This window comes from Leptonotus elevatus, chromosome 12 (assembly GCF_054856555.1).
Source record: "Leptonotus elevatus isolate MCC_2025b chromosome 12, RoL_Lele_1.0, whole genome shotgun sequence".
NCBI classification, from domain to species: Eukaryota; Metazoa; Chordata; class Actinopteri; order Syngnathiformes; family Syngnathidae; genus Leptonotus; species Leptonotus elevatus.
Window position 1 is genome coordinate 20857146 of NC_141250.1, and position 27075 is coordinate 20884220.

General features: G+C 40.5%; 3 protein-coding genes across 3 annotated transcripts in view; all 3 read left to right on the forward strand.

Annotated features, from left to right (window-relative positions):
- Positions 1-1446: 1446 nt before the first annotated feature.
- On the forward strand, positions 1447-2388 carry LOC147164990 (olfactory receptor 6E1-like). Its single transcript, XM_086091304.1, has one exon. The coding sequence runs from the start codon at positions 1450-1452 to the stop codon at positions 2386-2388; it is 939 nt and encodes a 312-aa protein (XP_085947430.1). The 5' UTR covers positions 1447-1449.
- A 2704-nt stretch (positions 2389-5092) lies between these two features.
- On the forward strand, positions 5093-6028 carry LOC147164991 (olfactory receptor 6E1-like). Its single transcript, XM_086091697.1, has one exon. It carries the CDS (start codon positions 5093-5095, stop codon positions 6026-6028), a length of 936 nt encoding a protein of 311 aa, XP_085947823.1.
- Positions 6029-6948: 920 nt separating this feature from the next.
- adarb1b (adenosine deaminase RNA specific B1b) overlaps positions 6949-27075 on the forward strand; it is a 100043-nt gene continuing 79916 nt past the window's right edge. The window contains exon 1 of the mRNA XM_086090986.1: positions 6949-7208. The gene's annotated coding sequence lies outside the window, so the exon portion shown is untranslated. The remainder of the gene's footprint in view (positions 7209-27075) is intronic.

Here is a 27075-nt window from a genome sequence, read left to right on the forward strand (position 1 = left end):
GTATTCTGAATGCGGTCGCACCAACAAATGTTAGTTTCATGTACAAATGTTGAGCTGGCAAAAAAGGTGGGGGATTTGCTGAATTTTTTTTTGTAACACCCCAACTCAGAATTCATCCTAAATGAAAATACGTGCCTGCTGCGTGTGCATAAACTGCGCCGTATATGTAGATATACATATAAACTGCACCCGTATTTGACCAAAAAAAAGGTATCGACAAATACAGATACGTATCCTGTGGAAACGCAGACAGCAGCGGATTAGTTCATACGAGTGGTGTAAAAATGAGTGTGTTAATTTTTTGTTAATTTATAGTTCCTTTAACATCACAATTTTTTTTAAATGCACGATTAATGACCGGCCCTCACTTGGAAAGCCTGTACTGGGACTATTCCAGTCGCATCGCAGCAGACACATCCATGTCAAAATGCAGCAGTAATTCATTTAATAATAATGCATATATTTGTGTAGACTGGGGTCAAGTTACATTTTACAATTTTAAAAATGTGCAGAATTTCACAAACTACTTCATGTTAAAGATTGAATAGCTCTTAATATGGAAATAAAAATGCTGTCACCAACGTCTTACAAATGCAATTATGCCATCTCGGGGCAGAAAAATGACCTCAACACAAATCAATATCACCCTTGTTTTTTTTTGTTTTTTTTACAGTATTGTATATCTTTTTAATTTTAACTCAATTTTTAAAAAATTATTATAAAATTACTCTATCGATGACTGAAAGATGCAGTCGTATTTCTATTAGTTAACATTTTTCCTACTTTTATGTTAACAGAAGTATGAAAACATAGAAAAAAATATTTGATTGTACATTTAGAACAGATATAAAAATGTTGATTAATTAATCGTGAGTTAACTATTGAAGTCATGCAATTAATTAAAATTACAAATTTTCGCCTGAAAAATGTGATAGGAAGTGTCCTTTAGAGTTTTTGTTTAGGATATTAGTCAACTCATTAGCAAACTCTGTGAAATAAATTACTGCTGAAATTATGCAAATTTCTGTCTTTATATAAATTACTGTATTTTCAGTACGTCGTGCACCTTGGTCGCAACTTGCAAGATGCGTTCATGCTTCTTTTCAGAAGCTGATGCTGATTCGAATTCCAATGACGAGCGATCTCAAATGAAAAGCATGCAATTTGTATTTATTTTTTGATTGGCACTGCCGTGTCCCTCTTGGACTGTGAGCGGAGTAGCTGAAGTCAGCTCGTCCAGGTCTTGACGAAAGGCCAACATCTGTCGAGTCTTTGGGGCGTCAACACGCAGCCATTGGTCCACGTCGGTCCCAAAGGTCACGCTGTTTCCTTTCAAAATCCTTTAACTCGCCGTCACTGCGGCAAGGTCGTTCGGAGGGGCGGATGCGCGTCTCCCCGCAACATTTGTGTCATGGGGTAATTTGATGTGCTTGTGTTGAAGCTCTCTCTATGATGGAAAATATTTCTGTCATCACAATGTTCACTCTCTCTGGTTTGAATTTTCCATTTGTGCAAAGAATAACCATTTTTGTGCTTGTGCTGCTTTGTTGCCTGATAATCCTGCTGAGCAATTTTACCGTTATTTTTGTCATTATTATTGACAGAAAGCTCCATAAGCCGATGTATATTTTTCTGTGTAACTTGTGCATCAATGCCGTGTACGGGTCGGTCGGCTTTTTCCCCAAATTCCTGGTGGACCTGTTGTCGTCTCATGTGATTTCTTACGCCGGCTGCATGCTGCAGGGTTTTGTCATACACTCGTCAAATAGTTTTGATTTTTCCATTTTGGCGCTGATGGCATACGACAGGTACGTGGCTCTGTGTCGACCTCTGGTTTATCAATCTTTCATGACAAAGCAGAGAGTGTCCCTCTTTGTGCTTTTGTCCTGGTTCATCCCTATGTTTTGTATGTTTATGAACACGGCGTCGCTCTTGGGGAAAAAGCTTTGTGGCTCTCACATCAACAGGCTCTACTGCGTCAACCTGATGGTGGTCAACCTCGCTTGCTCCCCACCCAAAGCCAACAGCATCATCGCTGCGTTAAACATTGTGTTTTACTTCTTCCTTTTTTTGTTTATTTGTTGGTCTTACGTGAATCTGATCAAAATGTGCCTTTCATCCGCACAGATGTGGAAGAAGTTCAGGCACACGTGCACGCCGCATATCATCTGCCTGCTCACTTTCACCAGCACGCTGCTCTTGGATTTGATGTACATGCGATTCGGTTCAGCCAAGTTGTCGCAACACTTGCACAACTTCATGACCATCGAGTTTCTACTCATTCCTCCAATTTTGAATCCGCTCATCTACGGGCTGCAGCTGACACACATCCGCAAAAGGATATTGAATTTCTATCACACTAAAAAGAAAATAGACAGTCGGATGTGACATTTCTGAATAATAAGGCTTTTGTCAAAGGACAAAAAGAATGGAGATTATTTCATTTGGTACATGTTGGTCAATGCAGAATATCATTTTACTTTGCTTATCGTACGTAATTCATTTTTATATAATGAAATATAAATACTCATCTAATTTGATTTGTTTTTGTTGTTAAATTATATGAATTGCAGGAAAATACTTTTCACAATACTAAAACTGTTACAGAATTTCTACATTCAAAATTATTTTGTCTTTTTTTTTCTATTAATGTAATATGCTCATTTCTTGACTTGGTCATTTTTTGTGTTAGTTTTAATAATAGCAATGATTTAAAAAATGTAATCGTGAGCTATTTCACTCTGTGTGTGTGTTAGTGAATCCAATATTATGCATATTCTCCCTTTGAAAAAATAAAAATAAACTACTGAACTGGATGAAGTTTTCATTGATGTCCTACATCATGGAGGAGGTTCTGTATCTGTTTGAGTTTGATTGCACTGTGTTTATCTTTCAAATGATTTCATATTGCAATTAGTATGTGTTGTTAATAATTCAATAGAGAATAGCTGTGATGAAATGTGTCATATCTTATTTTCATTGCGAGCCTTTTTGAATAAGAACTTCCTTTCCTACAAATGACACGTTCACATTTGTTCATAGAACAATGCTGACCACATACGCCACGCTTTAAAGAAACTTTATTTGGACCCTTTACATGTATTGCGATATTGATCAGCATGACTTGTTAATATTCCTTGTACATCTTTATATATTGAATTTAATGGCTTCATGGTTTAACTATTCAACATTTTATCCATTTGATGACTGTCGCCTTGAATGTTATCTTAAATAAAGTATTTTTATGATTTGTATTTTTTTTTTATTACTGTACATCTACAACAAAAACATACAATTCTCAATATGAATAATTAATGCCATTTGGACTCTAAATCATTCCTTCCCTGTCAGACAAAGTTGCATCACCTCATCAGTCCAATACCTAATACCAAGGACTTTATGAACATGTAGACAATTTCTTCGACCTGAATTAATCCAATGTTGGGATTTCATATAAGTCATCATTTGTTATAACTTTATGATGACGGTAAGCTTGTCAACCTCTGAACAAACTAGCGTCTCTGCCGCTTATCTTTGCAAAGTTAGCTCTATTCAATATCTGATCACAAGCTAACAAATCACTGTTGATTAATGACATCATTAGGACCTACAAACCATGACTGATAGACGGTTACTGAGGTAGTATTCTGAATGCGGTCGCACCAACAAATGTTAGTTTCATGTACAAATGTTGAGCTGGCAAAAAAGGTGGGGGATTTGCTGAATTTTTTTTTGTAACACCCCAACTCAGAATTCATCCTAAATGAAAATACGTGCCTGCTGCGTGTGCATAAACTGCGCCGTATATGTAGATATACATATAAACTGCACCCGTATTTGACCAAAAAAAAGGTATCTACAAATACAGATACGTATCCTGTGGAAACGCAGACAGCAGCGGATTAGTTCATACGAGTGGTGTAAAAATTTGTGTGTTAAATTTTTGTTAATTTAAAGTTCCTTTAACATCACAATTTTTTTTAAATGCACGATTAATGACCGGCCCTCACTTGGAAAGCCTGTACTGGGACTATTCCAGTCGCATCGCAGCAGACACATCCATGTCAAAATGCAGCAGTAATTCATTAAATAATAATGCATATATTTGTGTAGACTGGGGTCAAGTTACATTTTACAATTTTAAAAATGTGCAGAATTTCACAAATGACTTCATGTTAAAGATTGGATAGCTCTTAATATGGAAAGAAAAATGCTGTCACCAACGTCTTACAAATGCAATTATGCCATCTAGGGGCAGAAAAATGACCTCAAAACAAATCAATATCACCCTTGTTTTTTTTTGTTTTCTTTTTAACAGTATTGTATATCTTTTCAATTTTAACTCAATTTTTAAAAAATTATTATAAAATTACTCTATCGATGACTGAAAGATGCAGTCGTATTTCTATTAGTTAACATATTTCCTACTTTTATGTTAACAGAAATATGAAAACATAGAAAAAAATATTTTATTGTACATTTAGAACAGATATAAAAATGTTGATTAATTAATCGTGAGTTAACTATTAAAGTCATGCAATTAATTAAAATTACAAATTTTTGCCTGAAAAATGTGATAGGAAGTATCCTTTAGAGTTTTTGTTTAGGATATTAGTCAACTCATTAGCAAACTCTGTGAAATAAATTACTGCTGAAATTATGCAAATTTCTGTCTTTATATAAATGACTGTATTTTCAGTACGTCGTGCACCTTGGTCGCAACTTGCAAGATGCGTTCATGCTTCTTTTCAGAAGCTGATGCTGATTCGAATTCCAATGACGAGCGATCTCAAATGAAAAGCATGCAATTTGTATTTATTTTTTGATTGGCACTGCCGTGTCCCTCTTGGACTGTGAGCGGAGTAGCTGAAGTCAGCTCGTCCAGGTCTTGACGAAAGGCCAACATCTGTCGAGTCTTTGGGGCGTCAACACGCAGCCATTGGTCCACGTCGGTCCCAAAGGTCACGCTGTTTCCTTTCAAAATCCTTTAACTCGCCGTCACTGCGGCAAGGTCGTTCGGAGGGGCGGAGGCGCGTCTCCCCGCAACATTTGTGTCATGGGGTAATTTGATGTGCTTGTGTTGAAGCTCTCTATGATGGAAAATGTTTCTGTCGTCACAATGTTCACGCTCTCTGGTTTGAATTTTTCATTTGTGCAAAGAATAACCATTTTTGTGCTTGTGCTGCTTTGTTACCTGATAATCCTGCTGAGCAATTTTACCGTTATTTTTGTCATTGTTATTGACAGAAAGCTCCATAAGCCGATGTATATTTTCCTGTGTAACTTGTGCGTCAATGCCGTGTACGGGTCGGTCGGCTTTTTCCCCAAATTCCTGGTGGACCTGCTGTCGTCTCACGTGATTTCTTACGCCGGCTGCATGCTGCAGGGTTTTGTCATACACTCGTCAAATAGTTTTGATTTTTCCATTTTGGCGCTGATGGCATACGACAGGTACGTGGCTCTGTGTCGACCTCTGGTTTATCAATCTTTCATGACAAAGCAGAGAGTGTCCCTCTTTGTGCTTTTGTCCTGGTTCATCCCTCTGTTTTGTATGTTTATGAACACGGCGTCGCTCTTGGGGAAAAAGCTTTGTGGCTCTCACATCAACAGGCTCTACTGCGTCAACCTGATGGTGGTCAACCTCGCTTGCTCCCCACCCAAAGCCAACAGCATCATCGCTGCGTTAAACATTGTGTTTTATTTCTTCCATGTTTTGTTTATTTGTTGGTCTTACGTGAATCTGATCAAAATGTGCATTTCGTCCGCACACATGTGGAAGAAGTTCAGGCACACGTGCATGCCGCATATCATCTGCCTGCTCACTTACACCGGCACCCAGCTCTGGGATTTGATGTACATGAGATTCGGTTCAGACAAGTTGTCGCAACACTTGCACAACTTCATGACCATCGAGTTTCTACTCATTCCTCCAATTTTGAATCCGCTCATCTACGGGCTGCAGCTGACACACATCCGAAACAGGATATTGAGTTGTTTTCACACAAAAAAGAAGATACACAGCTTTTAGACCAAGATGAGCCTGTGAATGTGGAATATGTCGGATGTGATATTTCTGAATAATAAGGCTTTTGTCAAAGAATAAGAAGAATGGGGATTATTTCACTTGGTACATGTTAGTCAATGCAGAATATCATTTTAATATGCCTTTAATTCATTTCCACATAATGAAATATACAGTTGTATGATATCTAAATGTATAAGAATACGCTAGAAAAATTGTTAGACTATAAAGATTTTTAAAACACATGAAAATGCCTTTCACAATGTCATCTTCTACCTAATTTCTTTATTCCAAATCATTTTTGATTTTCATTCTACAGTAGATGCTAATTTCTTGACATGGTGAAGCTGGGGTTTGTTACCTTTATAATAATAATAACAATGATTAAAAAAATAAACCATGAAATATGTCACTGTGTGGTACTGAATTATTTGAATTGAACTACTGAAATGAATTAAGTGTTCAGTGATGTCCTAATTCATTGAGACAGCGGACATCTGTTTATCTTTCAAAAATGTCATATTGCAATTTGAATGTTATATAGCCTATAGATAATTTCATTTATCTAATAAATAAATATTTCAACATTTTGTAATATTAATCAAATGCTAATTATAGATCATTTTTACAACATTATATCTGTTCATGTAAATACAATAAGACAATTAATTATCCATTATAGATGTGAATTCCGACCGTAGATCTTCCTGAAAAAAAGAAATGACATAAGTAGAAACAAAACAAAATGAGAGTCTAAAATAAAAATGTACAGTTAAACAGTAACTATCTCTCGACAATAATCCACGACGAACAAAACGTCTTTATTTACACGTCATTGAAAGGGGCAGCGAAACGCACTCCGCGTCACTTGGGGGCGCTCGTGCACCGTGGCGTCCTGCGATCCCGCCGACACACGGACCCACGGCGTCGGAGAAGAAGGCCGCCCGTCTGCCGCTCATCCAGTCAGGCAGCCAGACGTGCGACCACTACCGCAGCACATACAATCAAACAGAAAAGCCCAGCACACATGCCATAACCCGCTTACAACAACCACTTCGCTTCCTTTTAGCTCCTTCCGTGCTCTATTCCACCGTCGGACGACACGCAGACGGCCAGACATCTCGTTTTTTTTTTTTTTGGGGTGGCATTTTATTTTTAAGGGGAGCCACGGTGAAGATTTCAAGACGTGAGTACGGCTGTTATTTATTTATTTTTGATCCATAGAAACCCGTTTCGCTAACAGCGTCTCATTTGTAATGTCCTCCCGTGTGTGTCTTTGTGCAAATACCACACGGTCGTTATTAAGACAACACATCTTCCTGTTCCGAAACGTTACACTGGCTCGTGGACCGCTCCTGAGTGTCCCAAAACGTGACACGGTTGTATTTGAAGGCGGTCGTGTCACCTCGGCTCTACGCTGACGCCGCCGCCTGCCGCCGCCTGCCTGCCGCCTGCCTTGCGAAGGGTCCGCCCGGGATAAACCGCATCGTGCTCGGTCAACCGCGAGGGAGCCTCTCGCGCAGTTGTTGTTGCAACACATCGGGGGTGTTGATGCAGGTGCTCGCCGCAGTGTGCCGTCTGATGATGTCTCGGTGCGGTGGCAAGATTGGATTGAATTGGATTGAAGAGAGACAGGCCGGGGGTGGGGGGGGGGGGGGTAGGGGGGTGTCGGGGTGCGGCTGGGGTTTTGGGGGGGTCCCATGGAGGATTAAACACCCCATGACGTTGTGCACTGTTACTTACTGTAACCATGCAGTTTTTTTTTTTTTTTTGCACACTGAACTGTTGTAAACGTGTTTTTTTTTTGTTTGTTTATATAGAAAAGCGCGTGGTTGTATGCAAACTGTCACATGATTTAGAGACAACGAATGTGACTTTTATTTATTTATATATGTATTTATTTGGATCCCATTTGGGAATTCTATCTGACCTAAACTGGATTTGACTACATGGTGCAGGTGGCAGGCAACACACTGAACACAGATCTGAGGTTGAGGTCTTGAATCCGGCCGGGCTCCAGCATGGAGTTTGCGTGTTCTCCAGGTAATCTGGCTTTCTCCCACATTCCAAAAACACAAGTTAATTGAAGACTCTAAATTCAGTTTGTCCCTATCCGATAACGTAATAAACTGATCGGTATCGGGTGAAAACAGGTCAAGTATTTCTGAGGTATCAGATCGGGACTCATTATCAGCAGGTACTCGAATCAAGTGACTTGAAGTCCGTTGAAAAAAAATGTGATTGGGACGTCCCTACTCGAAATTTATTTGACGAAAACCGATACCGAGAGGCAGTAGAGCTCGGACTTGCTCCAAAAATCCCGGGTAAAATTTGAGATATAAGCAGTACATTGGTGGCAGTTAACCTGTTTCACAACAAGCAGCAGTTTTGCAGATAGTAAACAAATCTTCAAAAAAAATACTTTTATCGCCTTTTCCTGTTGAAGTGTTTTTGTCAAACTAAAGATAAAGAGAGTTACATGTTTACGTATTGAGAATAACCACATCATTTTGCCTTAAAAAGTCCAGTTAGCATTTATTTACAAATGCCATGGACGGAATAACAATTAGCATCTGTTTTGCATCATTATAAGCCTTTAAATAAGAGATATTTGAAAATAAATGATGTAGAAATGCATGTAACATCACTCACCGATATATGCACTTTATTTACTTACTGAGGAGTTTTGAGCAGCTCCATTTTTATTCACGTCTATATTACACCGCCCCCATGTGGCCAAGGCGGGCACACCAGAAGGAGCAGCATACTGTCCATTAAATTGAAGCAAACAAATGTAGCAAAACCGGCCTAATTATTTGCATAGTATTTCATGATGTCATTACTGTGTATTTTTATTAAGTAGGAGTGCGGTCATGGAACAAATACATTTTTTAAAATTAATTAATTAAATATATTGACCGGCCATGACACAAGGAAGGGAGGGGCAGAAATGCTGTTGTTAGCCCACAGCAATATTTTTTCAATTTGATACAATAAAATGTCCTTTTTGGTTCGTGGTATGTTATTAAATATTTGTGTTTAATTTAAATTATTATGTAACAAAAGGCCATATTCTTAATAAAAGATGCTGCTACCTTGCTGACCTTGCTGATGTGACACGCTTTAAGTGGTAGTGGTGGTGGTGGGTGGGTGGGTGGGGGGCCGCTGAGTGAGAGTGTGTGCGCGTGTGTTTTCCCACTTTCCCTGTCAAGAAGACTGCACGCGGCCGCGAGGGTCCCTCAGCTGTATATTGGTGAAGCCATGCAGTGGCAGTAAAGAGGCCGAGGCAAGAGCCGCAAATGCATGTGTCTCATCTCATGTCATCTTACTGTTGTACAGAACCGGAGGCAACGGCAATAGTCGGCCCCACGTGGACAGAGCGGCGTCGTTCATCAATCCATACGGCCACTGCCTTGAAGACATGCTTGTTTTAGCCCCGATGGACGCTGCATTGCTAAGTCAACCTCAATAGAAACCAAATCTTTCCCCACAACATTTGCAGGCCGATGAGTGTGGATGAGAATATTGTACGTGCATGAAGGAAACCTCAGGGAATTGGTGTCAGTGTTTTATTGGGGTACGTATCCATCCGAAGAATCCAGATTAAGGTGCTTGACGGTTCAGGGAATGTTGATGGAAGCGTTTCCCTCGCCTGGCGCGGGGGGGGGGGGGGTGGGGGGGGGGGGAGGAAGGATTTCCTCAGTATGTCACTGACAGCAGCTTGTAACCGAAGCTGCTTCTCAGCCTGGAGATGGTTCTGCGCAGTAGATGCGGTGGCTTGTCCGTGATGGACAGAAGCTTGCTCGGCCAACTCGACTATCACTGGCTCGCTGGCACAGCAATCCTTCTTACTGTTTACATTCTTGTGACCGATACGAAGGAGAGATCCATGTCATGTCATGTGATATCTTGCATGTCTGAAAAAAATCATTTTGGTTGCTGCCTTTTACAATTTCCGACGTGTGTAAAGTTCAAGAAATTGTCCTCTCATTTTTTCTTTTGCTCACAGTCCAGACCTACGACGGAGTATTAGGGCCAGGTATAAATATAAATTTTTTAGACAGCGGGAGTAATATTCTGAGGAGAAAAAAAAACTATTTGCAAATTTATAAAGCGGCAAATTTGCGAGAAAAAAAACTTGTAAATTTGCGAGTTTATAAAGCGGCAGATTTGCGAGAAAAAAACCTCACAAATTTACGAGAAATGCACGTAGCGTACTACTCGCCTGTTTGTGCCAATACTTTTCGGTCGGGTTTCCAAATAAGGAGATAGTAATTGCTTTAGCAGAGATGAACTATGACGTTAAGCATTCGCTCTTTGAAGCGTTGTGTATGGCCACTGGCCGGCGACAAAGACAAGGACGCATCTGTCGAGGAAGGACGCATCTGCTCCTGCACTCGCTCGTGATTTCTAACAATTTTGTTAACATTGGGATTTTTAACTACATTGTTGCACTATGCCTGGCGGGAAAAGACCTGACGGGACTGAGGAAATAAAATCTTCTCTTGCAAAACTCAAAGAAATGGTCACCGAAATACTTGATGCCACTTCTGTAGGAAATTCAGCATTTGAAGAAAGAGACACACAAGAAAAAGATCGACACATTGTCGCCATGGAACAAAAAGTGAATGATTTGGAACAGAATCTTCGTATCAACGATGTGATAGTTACAGGCATCGCCCCCGCCCTCTAAATTTTTTTTAATGAAATTATACGGGGCTCTATTACGCCGTCGTAAGACCAGATTCTTATGAATTGTTTATTAAATAACTGAGCAGCAGTGGAAGAGTTGTAAATTAACCAACAGCTCCCCTAGCTTGGTAACAAAATATAAAAATAATCAGGAGCAAAACCTCTTCGTAATGGATTTGTCAGTGCAAAAAGGATTGGCTGTGGATTGGGACCATTGTCACCGATACCTGATCAAAGTAATTTTCCAATATCAGGGCCGATGCACGATACAAGTATCGGATTGGAGCGTTCCTAGTCCTATGATCATGATGTAACAAAGTTGTCCAAGTCAAGGGTTGCTATAGTTGGTGGGCCATCAAAAAAAAAGAAAAGTACTGGTAAGTAACCCCCCCCCCACCACCCAAAAGGCCACAAATGCATTTGCCCATTCCATCTCACAGTTTCATGCACTCTCAGCATTTGCGTTGCACATGGGAATAAGACCTCTTTTTCATGCCATTTGCTGCCGAAACTGCTGAGAGCGCTTCATCAGACTAACAAACTAGGCCAAGCAAGCAAGCAAGCAAGAACCTTGTGCTAAAACACTTTTTATTTTTTAAGTTGTGGAAGTATTTTTGGTCCCGACTTGTCCCTCCTGTGTGATGAGAGTTGTTTGGACATCTGGCTATAAATTTGGACAAAAGCAAAGGTTCGAGGGGTTAGTGCAAATAACGCTGCGTGACCCCAGCTTGCGTGACTTCTTCATTTCCCTTCGGCGCCCACATCATCGCTGCTCCATCAGCCGTGCCACCAAATTATGGTGAGGAGTGAGCCGCAGGTTGTGGCCATTATTCATGCGCTATACTTATTTGTGACACACTTGCTTATGCATAATGCAGCACTCTTACTTTGAGGGGAAACCTATAAATACAAATAGCCAAAGTACAGTAACTAGTAATCCGAGTGTCCGCGTCCGGCTCACCCTATTCTAAAGAAGGGCCAATCCGTACCGACTTTTAAGTCATCTGGAGTTCTCGGTGAATGTACAAAAAAGGGTGACTGCACATGTCAGAAGATCTCATAGAGTAGATGTGACATTAGAGTCAGTGTTGTACACTCACACTCAAATTACTTAGCGTAAAAGGCAGGGCAAACCCTGCACAGTATCAATTATATTGCATGGCTGCAACGATTAATTGAGTAACTGAAATGATTTTATTACAATAAAAGGTCGAAGCAAAAGCTCTAAGCTAAACGGGCTTTGTTTTTCGACCAAAAAAATTTAATAGTTGGTGCAATGTCGGCGAGAAGGAAATTGTGTCTAAAAGACAGATTGTGTCCCACTTCCAATCTCCAATTTGCTGACACCCATGTCACTCACCAGTGCTAGCCCTGCCTTTTAAAGCTATACACTCTTATAGCGACAGATGCTACTGTAGAATGTGATGATTGTGAAAATATTACCTGCAAATAGAATAATGCCATAACAAAAAAGCCAATTAATTGTTGGGTTAATCGGTAAAACATTGGATTTTAAAAACACTTGATACATGCAGTGCTAATATATTTGATGTCTAAACTAGAAAGAAACCCATCAATCTTTCCCTGTCGTCTAGAGCCAATGTGAAAGTTTTGAGCTCGCCGATTGCTCTTTATTCTTCTTCTCTGGCAAATGAATTGACTTTTTAGGGGCCTCAACATGCCCCACCCCAAAACGTATTCATCTTTACAAGTGGGCATATCCTGGTTTAAAAAAACAAAACAAAACAAAAATGACACCGTGGTTAATACAAAATTAGCTTGGACGTGTCTAACAGGACACCTGAAAATGTATAAAGGAGCCTTGCCTGAAATTGAACAGGAAGTCAATGACCAAATGAGCCCCAATAGGAAGCCGTTTTTCCAGATAAATAGCCCATACTGAATTGCAAATGTTTTTTTTCCCTCCATAATTTAATGTGGGTCGAGTATGTTGTCACCGTTAGATGATCATTTAACGGCTTTGCCTTGAAAAAGGCAGCGTGAGGGCCCGTTCGTAATTTCTGTTGTCGCTCCAATTTCTATTTAGGATTACACAATGTTCTTTGAACCACGTTTTTAAAGAGCAAAAATGCATCAGTGGTGGTGTGGGCGTGAATATTATTTTTAGTTGTTCAGCATAATGTTAAATTGAGATAGAAATGGTTGTGTTGTGCACACGTTTTTAGTATCAGACAGTAACATAATTATCCTGTCAGTCTCATGCTCCTGATCCAGATTAAAATGACTCTGAAAATCTTGTGTAATAGCAGTTTTTGGCACGTAAGTGGAGACCAGCTCCACCGCAGCCTTGCTTGTGGCTACATGGTGTAAACTACTGCCACTCAAAGTGTAACCTTGCTTCTTTTATTAAATGGTGCCTCGGCGCGTGGATGATCTCTTCAGTCTGTCGTATGCCAACCCCCGTCACCTGCCGCAACAGCCTATGTCCTGTATGCTGCCTGTGACTGGGTTGGCGCTAATGTAAAGTGAGTCATGATGAAAGTCTGCGCACAGCCCCACCCAGTTGCATTCGTCGTTGCCGAGGGGGATTTCAGGTCTGTGATATCAGGGTCCCGCTGGTTTTATCACATCAGGTGAATGATGGGTGAGGTTAATATAATATCCATCCATCCATTTTCTGTACCGCTTGTCCTCACAAGGGTCGCGGGGGTTGCTGGAGCCTATCCCAGCTGGCTTCGGGCAGTAGGCGGGGTACACCCTGAACTGGTTGCCAGCCAATCGCAGGGCACGCAGAGACGAACAACCATACTCACAATCGCACCTATGGACAATTTGGAGTGTCCAATTCACCTGCCATGCATGTTTTTGGAATGTGGGAGGAAACCGGAGTACCCGGAGAAAACCCACGCAAGCACGGGGGAGAACATGCAAACTCCACCCAGGAAGGCCGAAGCCCGGACTTGATCTCACAACCTTTGCACTGGGAGGCGGACGTGCTAACCAGTCAGCCACCGTGCCGCAATATAATAATGCATTTAAAAAAAAAGCCAGTAAAGTTCTGATTTGAGTCAGCACTTCTCACGACAGTTCATTGACATTCACTGAAAATGGTGTCCTCAACGCATGTGTGTTGTTGGTCATAAATCTCATATGGCGTTCAGAGTCTGGACTTGTGGCGTTATGGAGAAAACATTTGTAGTCACCGTGATTATCACATTTGGCCATTCCTGAGTTAGAAGATGGGATAAAGCCGCTTTTTCGGACCTAAATGTTTGTTTCTACAGTTTGGGCTCCTCTTGACTCCTAAAATTGTGATTACAGTTTGTCTTACACCTTGCCTTTTCTGCATCGCTGTGCAGTGGAATTTTTAATATATGGTAATTTCTACGATGAAATGAGGACGATCAACAACCCTAAATACATTATTAGAAAACAATTTCCATCTGTGATGTTTTTTTTTAGTTTTTATTGCAGTACTGTAGTAATGACGTACCTTGCAGTTGTGTTGTCGATTGATGATAGATTTCTACAATTTCTGACTCTCTGCGAGATTGTGAAAGTGTCTGAATGTAATTGGAGTTAACGACTGAAAAATACATGGGAATACAACCTTGAAAAAATATTTGCCTAATAAATTGAAATATTGATGGAAAAAAAAAATCACAATCCAAATTATTTTTCAAAACAATTCAATTCTATTTAAAACTCGAGTTAGGGAAATGTCAAATTCCAAAAGTAGTAGTGGACGTCATGAGACACAACTAGATTGACCTCTGTAATGGCTCTTAGATCTATTTGTATAAACATTGTACTTAGCCAATTGCCTCACTGAAGCTTTCTAAGTAAATAAGCACAGAGGCTGAGCTCCACGTTGTAGCAGCTCGTGTGTATAAATCACCCCGATAACATGTTATTTGTCATGATGTGGCTGCACATGTATTCACTGTGGATTAGGCTAAAGCCATCAATAATGCAGGCCACATGGAGTAGCTGTGAAAACACTCTCATTTAATAAGCCCAACTCAGTTTCCTGAATTTGTGCCGGTACTGACGGTGTAGCCAGACAGAGAATGGATAATAAATTGAACTTTTGAAGTGGCCCGTTCTGAAGCTGAATGAATAAAGTACCGCCGCTTGCACGTCCTCTTTATATTTATCCACCCTATCCTTTTCAATTTTATCCACCACACTGCATATTTAACAAAGGCATATTACGCATTTATTGTTCAAAATTTAAATCCCTTCCCGGGTGTCAGACATTCTTCAACAAGAAAAAAAGAAAGAAATGAGCTTGTTTGAGAGTGCAAGTGAGCTATTGGACACAACACCGTCCCATATACTTTTGTATTACTGCTCCCCCAAAAAATTTTAATGAGAAAAATAGTACTCTTTAAAATCATACTTTCTAAAAACATACTATAATGAAATAATTACATTGAATTAAAAGGAATTAAACAGTGTTTGTCACATTTGGGGACCGTTATTATGACAAAAAGGGATATGCGGGTCAAAACTCTACGGCAGTAATATTAGTTGTTCTTCACAGAGAATAAAGATTACGACCGCTACATATCATGCGGCACTGTTTATGTTTATAAATATTAATTGCTTAAAGGGTTATACAGTCATCACATAGATGCTAATAGTTAAGCCGAGCCTACGGCTTGTTCCTTTATGTGTTAGCATTAGCATTAAGCTAGTGGACTAAATTATAAGATACTTTATGTAGTTGTTTTAACTTAAGTGCAATTATTTGTTTGATGTTTGTTTTACAGTAAATCTCAAGTGAAAGTGGCAGTAAATAGCTTGAAGCCTATTTTTTTTGAAGAATATTTACAATTCGGACAAATTGCTGCTTGTTGTGAAATGAGTTGAGTCACTGCTACCAAACATTGCGCAAAGTTGAAGCAAAAAATCGTCCGAAAGACGGATATTACCATGCGAGGCGGGTCACTAGTACTTTTCTATATAAACAACCAAAGTCCAATTTACCAAAATATGTCCCCGGTCTCTCTACACCGGGTCCTTTTGGTAATACAGCTATGGATTATATGTCGAAAGAAAAAATGGATAAGGAGTAAGAAAAATAGTGTCCCTTTCATTCTGTTTTGGAATGATATCTACTTCCAGTTACTCGTATTTGAAAGCTTTAATGGAGCTCCCCATTTAGCCAATGGCATGTTTTGTCTGTGCTGGAGTGACTAAGGTCAAAGAGGTCAAACCTCAGCATTCTCAAATAGCCTCATAGAAATCAATTAAGCGCAATGCCTTCTGGCTAAATGTCCTCCATGATGGAAAAGCATTTGCAGTTAGTTACACAGCCCCCAATGTTATTTTAGGGTTCAATTGCTTCACAGCCTATATTTGTTACTCGAAATGTGTTTTTCTATCTCTGTTATGGCTATGTCATTTATTCCAGAATGTACAGCCGTTCCTCCTGTTCCATATTCTTTAACCGACCCCCGATATTTTAGCAAAGACAAGTTCCTTCAAATGTGGCACAAACCCTTTTGCACTTTGTGTTAGGGAAGAATTAGATTAGAAATTTTGACGATCAAACACCAAGGTCAAACTGCCCTCACATCTATCCCTTTCTCACGAAAGCAATTACTTGGGAGTTCTTGAAGAGCGCTCCAACAAATCTGGCTAAAGCTGGTTTCCGCAGTGCACTGTGGTGGTCAAAGGTAAAAGGTCAGGGTGAAGAAACGTCAATATCATGAATATTATGCAAATTTTCAGTCCTAAAAAAAACAACCTTTTTGTAATCACAAATGATCGTATATGCAATAGACCAGCGGTTCTTAAAGTGTATATAACAACTTTAAAATTGAGTACCCAAGTGTGGAAGAAGCCAAGTAGAAGAAGAAACAAGCTTAAGAAATAATAGTAGTAGTAGTAGTAGTAGTCATGGCAAGTAATATATGACATGTTGTTATTTTGCTGCCGCTTCTCACGTGATTAAACGAAGGGACCGTCTCCCCAGATGGCTTGCTAGTTTAGCATACGACATCCACCACCACAAGGATTTGCTACTTGCAGCACCAAAAAGCACAATATCCGACTAGGATTCTACCTTTGGCGACATGTGCTTCTAGTTAAGATCGGATTTAGTTAAAAACTTTTCTGTAGATTGAAGCAAAATCATTCGCTGCCACCAAAATGATTACAAACGGGGATTTTGTGCAGGTTTAAGCACTGCTTTTATTATTTACAAGTCACACGTGACTTTAAGTAGCAACACCAGCAAAACTACGGGAAAAAAAGTGACTTTGGCCCAATAAATGCGGTGCTCACGTTGACATTTCGTTTGATCTATATTAATGTGAGGAAGGCCTGTCACAGAAGTTGCTCTCTGCTATCATTTCGCAGCTCCTGCTTTTTGTTCCTCTTAATAGCACAATGAATACATGCTTAACCCTCACAATCACATCAGGTGATGCAAAACCCAGAACGGATCAATGAGTATATCCTCGTCGAATGCATACAGTGTTGCTTTGATATGTGTTTTCATACCTCTGCTGGCACTGTTAGATTTTTTTTTCCAAATATGTCACAATTTGCATTTCCGCTTGGTCGGGTGTTTGCAGAGCTTGATCGGAAGGCTGTTCAGGGTCTTTGGGAGCAGAGTGCGGGGCAGATGCTGCGGGTCTACGGGGCCATATTTGTGTACTATGCTCACTCACTGGGAACATTTTAATTTAAACCCTCTGTTTCTATAAAACAGGTCCAGATTTGTTCTACCTCCAGGCAATTTGCGTCAGTGCGCGTACAGAAGCCGCCGCGGTGGTTCAGGAGTCCAGAAAGTGCACAAATGTTTTAGCAACAAATGTCAGAATGTGCTTTGAGTCTTACATTTAAATTTTTCATTATGATTATTTTTTTAATTGAATAGGTTACCTTTTTTTTTTGGCAGTTTTAATATAAACACTGACAATTACTTACTAATGTAGGACAAATGATGATGTGTATCTTGTTTGGTTTGTATGTCGCTGTTAATCCAAACCGTAGCGAGAGATTCCCAGCTTTAAATTTTGAAACATGCTAAGAATTTTCACATATTCAAGAAGATAAAATAAGACGTTGTATAGTTATTGCGTAAAACTCCCAGTGTGGCCTTGATAGTGGGTCGTTTTGGGTGAGTGCCTGCTGTGTTCAGCTCTGGCTTTAAGCTTTGACTGCTCTTTGAACATTTGTGTCAGTGGTAGAATCAAGTTCTGTAATTGGAGTTAGATACAACTCTTTATCCTCAGTCGAACTCTTTTATTTTTAGTTGTATACTCCCTTTGGAAAGACTCATCCAACCTTGAGGGTAATGCCTGTGAGCCCATGCTTTGTTTCAATTTTGTAAATGTAGAGCAAAGTTTGGATACTACATGGCAAAACAAAGAAAATTACACACTGTGTATTTAACCAAACACACCTTAGTCCACTAGCTTTATGCTAACTTGACCATACATACATACATATGTTTTATACTGCCTCCTGGTGACCAAGGCATGGTCAGGGAATGCATAAATCATCCAAGGATTTTGTTGTATTCTGTTGCAAACCCAAATAATTATTTAGCCATTGAGGCTGCCCACCTGAGCCTGTTGCTAGCCAACTGAAAAGTCGGCAAAGACGACAAATTTTCAAAAGTGATTTAAAAAAAGTACTAGTAAACACTAAAGACATTCTCCGATGAATCTATTGTAAGTTAAGAAATCTGTTGGCCGGGTTAACTGAGGACGCTAAATTGATCATCAGTCTAAATGGGGGTTTTGTTTGTATGTGCTCTGCAATTGGCTTGCGACTGTTCCAGGTAGTGCTGTCACTAACGACTTTTTTAAAAATGGAGTCGTCTATCGATTATTCCATCGATTAATCCACTAACCCCCCCCACAATTTTTATTTTTTATTTTTCTTACAATTTAATTTTATTTATTTATCTATATATTTTTAAGTCCATTAAAGTTAAACGTGAGTTGAAATTAGTATATATAAATATTCATTGATCCTTATTTGCTGCACACATGCGCATTTTACACAAACTAGCCTATGCTAAACGATTGACAATGGCGATTAGCATGAGCCCTGAATAAACTCGAATTACTTATTTGTACTTTTCCTGAAAATCACTTCATTGTCCAACATATGAAAAATCCAATTTGATCATAACATTAATGCACTTAAATAGTGCTTTATCTTCATCGTATGTTTACTAAGACTGACTTATTCGCTTGTCTCGTTCCAACATATTGAGTTGTCGAAGCCGACAATGGCAATTGATGCAGCATACTAACGGTACCGCACATGCGCACAGAAAGGTTTTTATGCTCCAGGATCCCGCGCCGTCACCCTTTTTTCCCCAGCCCTCGTGCCAGGGAGTATTCAGCTCACCGGAGACCCTAATGATGGTGCAAAAAAATGGATGACTGGAAGGTTGATGTGTTTTGCCCTAGTATCTTTCCAACAAATGTAATGATGGATGGATGATTTAAACACAATTGGTTACAGCATCTGCAGTGAATGACTGTCGTCAATTTATTTTATTTTTTTTTGCCGTTTTCAAGGCACTTTCAAATTAAGTGCTCCCTGGTGTCTTTTATTTACACCCTATTATGTAACTTTTTTTTTTTTTTACAATCTGCACCTGTAAAAAAAAAAAAAAGACCCGTCATCACCAATGATCAGTGACTTAGTAAAGTACCTTGTGCCAGCAGTTGAAATAAAATTATTCATCAAAGGCATGACAAATGAAGTCTGGCTTCACTCTGCAGTCACTACGAAGGAGTGATCATGCCTCTCCGAGGATTCCCGCATGCTGGCGCTTTACGAGCTGCAGCCGGGCAGTGTTGCAGACTCCAGTGAAATGCGGCAGCAGTGCTAGCCTTGCATTGTCGTTGTTTTTGGGGGTGGGGGGGGGGGGGGGGAGGTCGATAAAGCCGCCCTATTACTCACCTCTTTTTGAGGGGATAGTGTCCTGTTTTGCCTCCTGGGGGTTCTGCTCACTCATTTTATGACCTTGTTGCATGGACGTGTGTGCGCACACTTGCTGGAGAGCCCTTTGCTCTTAACTTATGCGCGGCATGGAGATTTCTTCCCGCAGCTATTCGTGCTGTAGGTGTGTTTGTGTGTTTGTCAACTTTGAAAATTGCAGCTGTTTTTAAAATAAATAGTTGCTTGCCAGGGGGGGGTCATTTATTCCTATCTGGCTCAGTACTCCTACTACTGCTGTGATGCCACGCTGCAGCTCTCCTGCGACAACAAACACACATTTTACGGCCAAAACAGGTTTTCGACCCTCCCACAATTATTTCAGCAACATCTGGGCACAAGGAGAAAGAGAGGTGGAAGAGGACGAGCGTCCTGCAGGGCGGTCGGCTGTAATCGAACCGTAAATAAGACACGGCTCATGCGGGATGCTTGTGCAAGCAGGCGTGGGTTTGTGTGTGTGTGTGTGTGTGGGTGAGAGAGAGAGAGAGAGAGAGAGAGAGAGAGAGAGAGAGAGAGAGAGAGAGAGAGAGAGAGAGAGAGAGAGAGAGAGAGAGAGAGAGAGAGAGAGAGAGAGAGAGAGAGAGAGAGAGAGAGAGAGAGAGAGAGAGAGAGAGAGAGAGAGAGAGAGAGAGAGAGAGAGAGAGAGAGAGAGAGAGAGAGAGAGAGAGAGAGAGAGAGAGAGAGAGGCCATTTCAATGGAGTGTGCAGCAGGGCAAGGGGGGAGGGGACGAGGGTGGAATCTGCCATATGGATGAGAAAGACAAAAGGAGAAATGGAAGAGATGAGAGGGCAAACTAGAGAAGGAGGGAAGGCGGGACTCGGCGACCCACGTCAACTCACTTAACGCTCCCTGCTGGCCCCGGGGATGCTGACGGCACACTTTTGTTGATTCATATCCCCTCTTCAACTAGTTGCCCCCCCCCCCACCCCACCCCAACGTCTTTTGCAGTCTGCTTCTGTTCTGGTTGACCTTGTGCTGGTTGATTTCTTTCATTTTATGCTTCTTAAAACAGCCATCATGTCCTCCAGTTGACCTTGCAGACTCGGACGCTGCCTTTCATGTTGGCGGGCCCGCTGATGCATTCAACTAATCCGCAATATTATATGTGTGCAGCGTTCAAACCCCGTGCCGTTCTTACAGGCGATTATACAAGGGTGTGCCATCAATATTCACTACCTTCGAAAACATTGCTCAGGGGATTACAGACTTTAGAGTATTGAGATTTTTTTTGGTTTTAATTCTGTATCATTACAACCCGAGCGTCGCTATGGTGCAGCGAGTTGAGTAGCACATCTTGCCTCGTAGTTCTGATATTTGGTGCTCGAATCTCCTGTGTTCTCCCTGCGATTGTGTGCTTTTCTCGGCATACTCGTTACTCGCATTGCAAAACCATGCAAGGTTTTAGTTAGTTGATTAAAGACGCTGAATTGTCCATGGGCGTAAATGTGAGGTATAATAATTGGCTGTTTGTCTATAGGTGCCCTGCAGTTGGCTGGCAACTTTCGGAGCCAAAGTGAGGGGAAGGCATAGAAAAGGATGATTAATTGACACTTGCATTTCACCTTGCTAATGATCCAAGAGTATCCTTACTTTAGGGCCCGGGAGGTCGTCATTGAATTTCCAATGCGTTGTTGCCTGCTGCAGCATCTCCCGGGACACTAAGATTTGCAAATGATGACTCTGACGTGGCAAGTCATAAATCAGTGCTGGCTGCTGAATTTCGAAAACTACATGAGGCAAAAAGCATGTGAGATTATAAAACACTGGTTTGGATAAAGCGATAAAGAGGAACACAAAGATCACTCGATGATTTGGAGTAAAGACGGCGAATTACGCTCTCTCACTACCGTTTCGCTCTCTGAGCGTAATGGAGGACGCAGTCCTATTGTCAGTTATGGTTTGACACATTTGAGAAGAGAGTATTAAAAAATATATATTGCATGTCGGGCAAATCAATGGCAGGCTCGTGTGGTTTGTTCAGCGAGGGCTCCTCTTTGCAGAGGATGCACACGACTTCTCTAAAGAGTCTGAAATTGCCTGCTTGGGCGATTCTTCTACTTTGCGTCCCTGAGGCTAAGGAATCCCACCAGAAATTCAAAACCATCCACTCTTCACAAATCCCTTCTAAAAAAATCTTCCAGGAAACTATTCAAGCTGCACTTACACTATGTGTATAATTTGAAATAATATTTTCTGTCTTTCTATCCATCATGACGTAAGTTTGTATAACCAACTATTCTTGACGTTGCTGATTAACACGTCATCCCCGTTAACACGATGTGACACTGCATAGAAAATAAGATCATGTAAGGATGAAATTAATTCCGCTTCATCAAAATCTCTGGGATGGCTATCATGCGGAAGTGAAATGAAGACGTGCTCTGCTCTCCCACATGCAGGATGCCGAGTGCTCATGGACACCTCTAATGACATACCCCTAATCTGATCGTATTTCCTTGAAAAGCAATTAGAAGAAATCTGATAAGTTCTTAGGCAGCCTCTGATTTTCTTTTGTCTCACTGTACAATCGGTTTCATAAATATTGGGACTTGGACACAATTGTCTTTTTGGCTCTCACCACCACCACGAAGGATTTCATGTGCTTCAACTGCAGAATTTCATCTTTGATTTCGGATTATTTACATCCAAATCAGGTGACCGGTGTAGCAATTCAAACAGTTTGTATCCATTAAGTGACTTTAAGGAACCGAAAGTAATGGAGGCAAATTAACAACCAAATCAAACTTTCACTTTCAAACACTCGGTTGCAGTCATTATAGCCTGAAGTCTTGAACGCGTGGGCAAACAGCAGACGCTGGATTTCATCCCTGCTGATGCTCTTCCAGGCCTTTGCTGCAACCGTCTTCACTTCCTGCTTCTTCTTGGGCATGTTTCCCTCAGTTTGGTCTTCAGCAAGTGAAATGCATGCTCAATCCGATTCAGGTGAGGTCAGGTGATTGACTTGGCCGTATGCACAGCATTCCACTTATTTGCCTTGAAAAGCTCTCTGGTTGTTTTTGCAGTTTTGTCCATCTGCACTGTGAAGCGCCGAAGCCAATGTGTTCTGAAGCATTTGGCTGAATATGAGCAGATAGTATTGCCCAAAACACTTTGGATTGGAATCAGAATTCATCCTGCACGTTTTGTCACAAGTCAATTCATCAAATAAATACAAGAGAATTCGTCCCATTATTAATCATACAGCTTAGCTCCAGTTTAGCGGCTGGCTGTTAACCGGTTTAACCGTTAACCAGTCTGCATATGAGTGTGCTAATTACGTGTTTATTTTGTTACCATAGTGATTGAAAGTGCACTGCTGGGCTATGTCTATTCTTGACCACTTGTTGTGGCATTACGATACATTCTAATTAGCATTAGCGTTAGCGTTAAGATTTTGCTTCGACCTTTTTTTTTGTAATTGAATTATTCGTGTTGTTCGATGGCCAACATTTTCCAACTATGGTGTTTCAATTGAGTGTCGTAAAAGGATTGTTAGAAACATCACAACAGCCCTAGCAATTAAGCTCGAGCACAGTTTTATTACACGCAAATCAATTCACACATCACATTCATAACCAAGGGCACAAACTCAATCTCATGTGTCCACGTTCATTTAGCATAAATACATTTTCTAGCTTGACTGCAACCCCAAAGATACCCAACAAAAAAAAAACACGACGATCCTTAATGACAAGCAAGTTGTGTAAGTCCTCCGATTCATCGTGTAATAAGAGCTCAGGCACAGATAAAGTCAGCCTTCCTGCAACCTGTCATGTTTAGTCAGCTTTGGAATTTCTTCTCTATTAGGAAACCTCCTCTGACTTAAAGGTCCTCCAACGCGGTGTTATTTAGCAAAGAGCATTGCTGTGACATTCACGTCTCCCAGTGGAAATACTGCCTGTGCCTTCCCCCCTCTCCTCTTCAGTCTATTTGTTTATTGTTGCCTAGCAAGTCCATACAAAAACTTTTCACACCTTGTAAATTTGACTTTTACAAGATTTCTTGGCTGACTTCAGCTTTTTGGTGTTGACTCATGACATATTCACTTTAAAGTGGCATCTTTGCTGTCTGGACTAACGTGGCACTTTTTAATTCAAATACTTGTGCCCAAACGTCATTTTCAGTTGTCAGCGTTTTGTTGTACAGTTTGATCTCGTCATTACTTGAATGGAACCATCTCAGGAGTTGGAGCGTTTTGAACTAGTATTTATGTAGTGAGTTAGGAATCCATCCATCCATCCATCCATCCATCCATCCATAATCAAGATCGGCTAAATGCAATGCAGTACAATTCTGTGCTTCAGTAGAAAATACCACAGCAGATAAATAATTGAATTGTTTAATCACATTGCCCGAGGCTTTGTGTCTGTTGCTCTTACAATCTTAATTTTCTCTCCTCTCGTTCGCAGCCCGCTTGCAGAACAACGGACAGGCCTTCATGATTTATGAGGCCAGCGTTTGATTGTGCAATGTCAGAGATGAATGTTATTATTGTTATTTAGCTAATGAGCTCTCCTGCATAGCACGTGTGTGCTTGTCATCCTTTGCTATAAATGCATGGCCCCGATCTGATCCTTACTTGTACACAACATTTTAAAGGGAAGCTGTCTCCTCTTGAAGGATACTGAACCCTTTTCCACCTTGCAATCAGGGAATGATTAAAATGCAGTTCTCACGATGATGTATTGAGCATTATGCAGCAGGACATGCTGAGATTTTATCATACGGTGAAGCAATAACTTCAAATCAAGTGAAAAGTGGCTGATAAAATGGATGTTTATGGTGGTATGTTTTTATGCTGACATTTCATTAGCATTTATTTGCATGTAGTTGGTCATTTTGTTGGGTGTGTGGTAGGGATAGACCGATTATTTTTACAAATCTGAAGGCCGATAAAGTTTGTTATCTATCTGAGTGGCGAATGTTTGCGAACTTAGTGAATTTTGTGTTTTCTTCAGGGTTCGTAAAGTGTTGCAAAAGGTGGCTAAGATGTTCACAGACACATTTTACATGGCACAAAAACAAGTTTTTTTTGTCACAGACATTTGGAACATGTTTTGACGAATTTTCACAGTTTGCAAACTCTGACGAGAACCCAAAATTTGCTATGTTCACAAGCACGGAGCGATACCAGCTTCAGAGATCAATTTAAAACTGGGTTCATTTCATGGAGCGTTTTATGTATTTATTTACTTCATAAGACATGCTGCTTTTTGCTTTTGTTAAAATTAAAATGGAAATAAGTGAAAGTGTAAGATTTCGGTTATGTTACAATTTTGGAAAACTAGAAAAAGTATGTACTTTTTTTTTATGAGAAAACAAAGCTGTCTACTGTAGGTTTAAATTAAAAGAAAACATTAAACATGTAGAAAATTTGCAAAAAAATTTTTTTTTTAATGCTAATATTTTTTTATTTTACTGCAAAAGAATATCAGCTCCAAATATCGGTTATTGGCCCCCTTGCCCGCTAATAATCTATCGGTATCGGCTCTGGAAAAAACATATCGGTCACTAGTGTGTGGAATTGAATCATTCTAAAACAGAACTGCTCTTCAGAATCTCCTCTGAGGCTTCGCCACTTGTCAAATCTTATGGCAGAACCCCGCTTACTGCGAGTGTGCAGCATAGGCTTGCACAGTTCAGTTGATCCCGCCCCAATTGATTGGCACCTGTTTTCATGGAAAAGCAACGTCGGCCAGGCCAAGCGAAGGCCGCAGCGGTGCTGAGCCAGGTTGTTCTGGAACCTGTCATGGAAAAGCGTCTCATATGTATTTAAGAAAACCAACTGCGCCCCACGAGCAAGCACCAAGGATGATAGCTTGAACAGAAGCTAGCTCTGTTGGGGGGGGTGACCTGTTTGTCTGAGGCAGATAGGTGGAGATGGAGAGCAAACACAGGATGGGAGGGGTCGAGCGACCAACAACAGACAACAGTTGTCGTCCCATGGTGATGGCAACAATAGCAATACTTATCCACTCCACAATACAACTAGTGAAGGTTCCATTCTTTGTTAAAGGTAGCACACAGAGGTAAATCCTGGTTGTCACTTGGCTGCTTTCACATGTTTGCAAACTCATGTACTATTCATTTCATTCCAGCCAGTTTGCATACTTGAATGTGAGAAGGCATAGCATAGCCTTGCTTTCCGTCCCACCATTTAATTGTTGGAATAGAGCCCAAAGGCTGAATTTAAACAACGGATCTACTTCGTGCCTGTCAAGGAGTTCTTGCTGGCTTGTGGCCTAACAGCAGCAAATGAGGCCCTGCGCTTGTGTCTGGAGAAAGTTTTGACAAATAACGGAACCTGACACCAATGAATTGCACTGCTGTATTTGTTCTATGTTATGGTTGCTTTCCTACTTTCTCTAGCAGACGTATTACCTTTCACTTGCAAGGCGATCTTAAGCTCTATCACAATTAAGAAAATACTGCGACGCACTACACAAACAGAAACAAAATCGACACTAATTTGATATGCCACAGCCATGCTCATTGTGAAATTTGTTTTATGGACACTCTTGGTTAATTTGACCTGTGAATTGTTTGTACGTGCCACAAGACAAGGCAGATAATGAAATACCTTTACAGATGAAGTGACTAAAGTGAACTGAAAGATTACTACGGACATTAGGTTTAGATAAGAGTTATCTGAATCAATTAGGTTGACTGCTTTTTTTTTTTTTTTTTGCATTGCTTCAACCAGCTGTGCACCATAGGTCGGACAAACAATTGGAAGGAAGCTAACAGTTTGAGATTCAGTGAGGGAAACAATGCCGAACATCATGCTGCAGCTTTGTGACTTCCCAAACTTGACATTTGAAGTAACTTGACTGACGCGATGGAAAATTCTGAAATCTTGCTGCCGTTTTCTCTCTCTTTCTTGTTAGGCGGCACAATCAAATTCACACCTGCCTCCCCTCAAAATGTGGAATTAGAGGACACAAAGGGCACTATTGATGACAGTAGGACAGCTGTGAATACACTCGTGATGCATTAATAAACTGAGAGTTTATTACTCAAACTGCATTTAGAATCTTGACTATACACGGAAGCCTTTTTTTTTTCTTCTTGTCGGCGGAGAATAAATGACACGTCAGGCTGACAGGAAAACCACTCAATCAAAGGATGTCCACTGAGTTCTTTAGCCATTTAGTGGTTCTATTTGCAGACATGCCCAGTGGAACTTGGTTGTTTGTGAAGTCATTTTCTAATATACCAAATAGGGAAGAAATGGTCGACAGTTTTCAATCGTTGATGATTTGAGAGTGTTTTGAGTTACAAACATGGCCACAAATGAATTACACTTGTATCTGAAGGCACCACGGTGCTTGCTAATATTTCTTTGTTTATATGATATTTTGCTTTATAGTCGCATTTAACAGACCTTGGTTATTATTTATGGATGCACATGTTCCATTATTGC

Bases quoted from the DNA above. Each gene is read 5' to 3' on its own strand.
- LOC147164991 (XM_086091697.1), top strand. From the start codon at position 5,093: ATGATGGAAAATGTTTCTGTCGTCACAATGTTCACGCTCTCTGGTTTG.
- LOC147164990 (XM_086091304.1), top strand. From the start codon at position 1,450: ATGATGGAAAATATTTCTGTCATCACAATGTTCACTCTCTCTGGTTTG.